We start from the raw sequence: 6,000 nt of genomic DNA on the forward strand, positions 1-6,000 counted from the left end.
CACACCAAGTTCGAGTTCAGTCATCTCTGGCAAGGAATTTACAAGCTTTCAAACTTAAATATAAATGTATTTTAATAGCAAGGGTCCTATGAAAAGGAATATACCGAATAAAATCAAGCTGCTGTCACCAAACAAAGCATAAAACGGCCCTATGCGTGGTCGCTTCGTTATTGCTAGAGCCAAGATTATATGGTTTTATTTTGAACCTGATTTCATCATTTAAAACCACACATTTCGTCGTTATTTCGTCTTTTTAAAAAGATATGGGTTTTTTAAGCTATTCATGGTACTTACACAATATATTTCACGATTGTGACAAAAAATAGCTTTTGGGCCTATTGTGTTGTTTAGAATCACATGTAATCAACATTTTAATGTTCTGGTTAAACATTTTCTCTTAAAAAGTACCATACATTCTCAGGAACCGTCAAAAAATCTGACATTTTGGCACCAAAACAAAAATAATTGAGGAAAAAAATGGTAAAACTCACAATAAAAGCTTATAAAAAGCCATTATTTAACACGCAGCATATATTTTGTGTGGGTTCATAATAATCATACTAATGTTCGTATAAGAAGAGAAAAAAAAAATAGGACATTCTGCCTAACAATACGGCAGCAGTAGCTTGTGCAACGTACGTGGGAGCGCGGGAATATCGTCGAGACAGGCTGGCGGCAGCACAGGCGGCGGATGCCGTCATGCGGCTTACCTCTCCTTCCCTTGTCCAGACTTCAAGGTTCATCCCTCCCTCCCCTTATCCAAACTGCGTGCGACGAAAGCAAGGTTTGTATAGTTTATTTCTGGTAAAATGAAAAAATTTTAAGGGCCCCCGCGACAGCCATTTACCGTTAATTGTTTTAATACAATTTGTTTGTTAGTTACACAACATTATTTCTGCTGGAAAATCACTGAAACTTCAAAATTTATTTAATGGAAAAAATTAGCAGGGCCGTAAGAGTATTCATTTTTGCCGCAAATGAACTATACTCGCCCTTCCTTCCGGACAACATTCTCGGCGCGTGACGCATGGCAACTACAGTCGTGTGCCGCGCACAGCCACGAAAAACTTATGCGATGTCCAAACTACACTAGATATCCGACTGGAGTCTGTTTACGAAAAGCATTTAAGAATTTGTTCATGCCCAACTGGTTCTATTGAGATAAAATGGCTAAAAGGCATGTTTTCAAAGTTTTAGGTGTAAAAAACCCGTTACAAATTTCTTGAAAGTATCAGAGGGAAATGCATTACACTAGACATCTGCGAATTGTGATTTTTCAGTTCAGAATCGAATTCGAATCGAATTTCAAAAAAATTCACGAGTTTCAAATTTTTTTCGAATCGAATTTGGGAATATTTATTAAAATAACATAGATCATTAAAAAATTTTAACATACCACCTTGTCACATAATTCACAGTTTAAATCAAATAACTAAAATTAAATTGAGACTATTGATGAAGCACAACCAGATTCTCTAAAATAAAAAAAAAATAAAAAATTATTTGTCTATAGCACTAACATAAATCACTTCGCATATCATTTCAAATTGTCATGGAGAAAGGTGAGTTCATCGACATGGTGCAGCAACAACAATTCTCTGCCGCTGGTAACTATGTTGCCTGCTGTAGAGAAAACTCTCTCACTTGCCACCTTATTTAGCATGGTTGACTTTCAAGGATAAAAATATTAATAAAAATATCACAGCATAAGGAAGTGGTACAAAAAAAAAAACAAATTTACCGTTTTTATCGCGTAAGCATTGCACATTTTGTTCTAAAATCTAGTTCATAATTAGGGGTGAGACCGTGGGTTCACTCTTAGCTGAGTTTTGAAATAAACAAACACCGTCGTATCACTGCGCCGCGTCAGCACGTCATAGGCTGAATTCATCTTGCGCGCCAAGCACTAGTTGCAACACACAATCTTCAGTACAGTCGGTGCTAATAAAATAACGGAGAAGTAATATAACAGGAATCACCGTAGCACTTTGTTCAGCATAGGTGGTTCATTTGCGAAGAAGAAAACTATGCACTTTACGCCTAATAGCCGTCTTTACAAAATCATCACAAGTTTTGATAACAGGATAGTCAAGTTTCCTTTTCTTCCCGGGAGTTGTTAATGTCCCAGTGTCCTGTAATTCTTTCCTTGCACGAAGCACACTGCTCTTCGAAACACTCGTTAATTCCGCAGTTAAACTCGCGATATCGTTCACACGACAATCCGGATATTTGTCTGAAAATGTTTTAAAAACATTCAACACAATAGTTTTTTGTGCACTTTTCAAAGGCTTTCCCGTTCTGTGCTTTACAAAACTCGGTCCGGCGTCAGCCATGACAAACCGTGCGCGCGCGAATCCGAAATACAACTGTTGCGCCAGGCATCAACTGTACACTGTACACACGGCGTCTGCTAACATAATTGTAAGTAAATACTTGCTGACACATTAAACTGTTTTGGATATTAATGGTGAAACGCTATAATGGTATATAACAACAATTGTTATAAAAAAGGCAGGTAAAAATACTTACAAATGGTACGGAACCAAGGGACTATTTCTTGCGCACGAACAATGTGCGCGGTGGCCGGCAGCCAATGAAAATGTTTGTTTACAAGAGGCTTTGTTTATTCCAAAACTCAGGTAAATGTGAACGGAGAATACTATTATGCAAAAAATAATATAAAGTAATCCATAAAAACAAAACCTATTCATGGAAAGTACGTTTATTTAAAAAGTAGACTTTGCGAAAGCAAGCAAAAGAATTTAAATTAATGAGTGATACAATAAAACCATTTTATTCAACGCAAAAAAAAAGAAACCTGTAACAAGAACGTGATTTGTAACTATACGCATAACGATTGTGCGGGTTAACTCGGTACCTGACAGAGTGCACGCGTGCATGCAGTCTGCGAGCTATCAATATCAATCTTAGACTACGTGCGCGCTCTCTATACGGTAATACAGGAATCAACACAACCAAACTGGCGCTGTTTACGTTTTTATAAGCGGTATAAAGCGACTCCCGAGACGTTAAAGATGAATTTTTTAACTTTTAAAAAGTCTTTAAAACACGATTTACACATCAGATTACTTTGTAATGGGATTAATTAAGTTAGTAAGCAGTTTTATCAGAACGAACAGTGTAAACTGCGTAAAGCAATAGGCGCGTTGTAAACAACGGGAATTCATTGCATTACATCAAATGAGGTTAAAACGAGACAGAAATAAAATGGTTCAAATAACGTGAAAACGTAAATAATGGTAACGTAAAAAGGGGTTTCGATGTATAATTTTTTGTAAGTGGAAAATGTAATCGTCCATTTACATTTCTTTTAAAAATGGGGGAGGGGGATGCCTTATATTAGTGTACCCGGACCAGATTTTGCAAGTCGAATTATTGTAAAATGAATTCTATTCAAATTTGAATTGAATATCAAAAAATTCAAACTCGAATTCGGAAATTTCGAATATTCGCAGAACCCTACATTACACCTTTATCTTTATTTTTCCGCCATATAATGTTAGGGTCACCGCTCAATTTTCACAGTTATCTGACGGGAACGAGATGACTGCGCGCCAGTTAAGAGCCTTGCACTTACAGGTTTTACCGCGCTAGAACTACCATTGAGCGTCGCTCTTTATCATCTCGCTTCACTAACACACACGCTGACCAGACGGCGCCCTAAAGCTGATTAGAGGAAGCATGTAGAAATGCAAGGCAGGAAATTTTTCCAGCTTATCAACCAGGACCCGGGCAAGTCTTGACTATCAAGCTTTTCACATTAAAATATAAGAGACTTGTATTGTGTAATTTCGGTGTTATTTAGCGGTTTTTCTTAAAAATCGCTTTTTTTCGCATTTTCCATATAAATTCCCGGAAAATTTTGCGATTTCGCGATTCACCATACAATCGTGGCCCTAGTTATTGCTCGCGCGAGAGGCGAGACGTGGAATGTTAGAAGAAAGATAAATGCGGGGTAGACAGACGGCAGCCAGTGTGTTTCCTGCGCGGGGAATAAGTGGCGTATACTTTTTTTTATGCTGGGTGATGCGACCTTTTTCTATCAACCCACGGGAAAAGATAATTGCTTGAGCTGTCAAAATAAACATTGCTGCGGCAGTTAAACCAAGTCGAGGCGGGCGTGCATCCAGTCGGTCGCTGTGTATTGTCAACCGATAGTAATCAAAATCAAGAGAAATCCAGCAGGTAGCTTTGCCTTAACTGCGTACCACACTAGACACTCGCAAAAAGCTAAACGTAAACACGTTGCCACAATAACCTTTATCTGCACCCTGCCAGCAGAGGGACGTGGAATGGGGGTTGTTAAGCGCTGACAGCGGTCGACAGGAAGCACTCTGCAAGAGAAACGCAGTAACACACTACTCACCACAAGAAACTTATTTTCTGTCGGATTTTCTGCAATTTTTTCACTGTTCCTCGAAATCGTGTTGTAATAGAGAGGTGGTCGCGATGAATGGGGTCGCAACAAAAAGGTTTTACTGTAGTTCACAAATTAAAGCCAGAAAATATACCAAATCGGACTTCTAAAACTAAGCAAACATTGTCAACCGATACTAATAAAAATCAAGAGAAATCCAGCAGGTAGCTTTGCCTTAACTGTGTACCACACTAGACACTCGCAAAAAACTAAATGTTAACACGTTGCCACAAAAACCTTTATCTGCACCCTGCCGGCAAAGGGACGTGGAAAAGGGTGGTCAAGTGCTGACAGCGGTCGACAGGAAGTGGTATCTATTTTTAGATATGCGCTGCCTACGGCAGTACAGCACTCGGCAAGAGAAACACAGTAACACGCTACTCACTACAAGAAACTTATTTTCAGTCCGATTTTCTTCGGATTTTCGGCAATTTTTTCACGGTTCCTCGAAATCAGGTTGTAATATAGAGGTGGTCGCAATAAATGGGGGTCGCAACAAAAAGGTTTTACTGTAGCTTTTTAGTTATTAATTAATTTTATTTTTTTATTTTGACATGTCTACTCACAGCATAAAGTCAAAGTGGTAGACATCATACTTAGAAACAAACAATTCTCATTTTAATAATAAGTCAAGTGTTCAATTTTTAAAATTTATTAAGCAGAAAATTTTCTTAAGAGGTAACCATTGTATTACAACCCATAATTTAAACCATTTCAATAACAAATATTAAAAAAATTATAATAATTTGACGACACCTGGCTCACTGACCCCTGTTGTGAGTGATTCCCTGAGTGATTCCCTGTCGTGACGAGAGCGCCGGCCAGCCTAAAACTCAGGGAGTAAACAGGTTCTTACCTTGTGGCTTACAACAGGGTGCCAGGACAACAGCGACCCCTCGAGCTGTCGGCCGCTCGAGACGCCATTTAGTTCAGTCTATGTCTGTCCGTAGTTCGGTCTATGTCGTTAAGGCACTGGCTGCTAAACGGCGAACCACTCACGAGTCGCTAGCGGCGAAGCGCGGAGCAGCGCTGAGATGCGTTCGTTTCAGATGAGAGGCGAGGTACGACTGACTCTCACGCACCGGCGCACGGCGAGCGGGAAGCAGGGGTGGGGGACGCAAAAGATGCGTGGGAGACAGTACGCGGTCCGTGTCAGATTACACCGTCGTTCGTCACACCAGCCGCCGCGCTCGGGTGCGCTCACCGCTCGAAGCACCACTCAAAGAACTTTGTTACACTCATGCCAGGACCAGACGACTATGGGCAACAGCGGGCCGGGACCAAGATAGACACGACAGCTGTCATCAAAGGGTTAATTTATGTTATAACTTGGGTTTTTTAGTTAAAAATATTTCCTAGTCTTAAGGCGATCAGGAAAGGGGTCTGCCTATCTTCAGATCAATATGGTTTTGGTTGGTGGTGATGCAGGAGAAGAAGTGCTGGAGATAGAGACGTCGTTCCAGCAGAGTCGCGGCACTCGACCGCCCCTGTTCATCGCCACCAGCTACCACCGCTCGGGCTGCGAGTGGACGCGCGACGCCCCGACCCTGCAGATACTCGTG

At 40.4% G+C, this 6,000-nt stretch overlaps 1 protein-coding gene across 2 annotated transcripts in view; it reads left to right on the forward strand.

Moving 5' to 3' along the window:
• The window catches only part of LOC134527140 (nucleolar protein 6), a 227,698-nt gene that overhangs the window by 183,188 nt on the left and 38,510 nt on the right, over positions 1 to 6,000 (forward strand). For both annotated transcript variants that reach the window (XM_063359531.1, XM_063359532.1), the window contains exon 16: positions 5,867 to 6,000. This exon is cut by the window's right edge and continues 75 nt beyond it. In XM_063359531.1, coding sequence (XP_063215601.1) covers positions 5,867 to 6,000 — 134 coding nt within the window. The remainder of the gene's footprint in view (positions 1 to 5,866) is intronic.

The sequence above is a fragment of the Bacillus rossius genome, chromosome 1 (genome assembly GCF_032445375.1).
Source record: "Bacillus rossius redtenbacheri isolate Brsri chromosome 1, Brsri_v3, whole genome shotgun sequence".
Lineage (NCBI taxonomy): Eukaryota > Metazoa > Arthropoda > Insecta > Phasmatodea > Bacillidae > Bacillus > Bacillus rossius.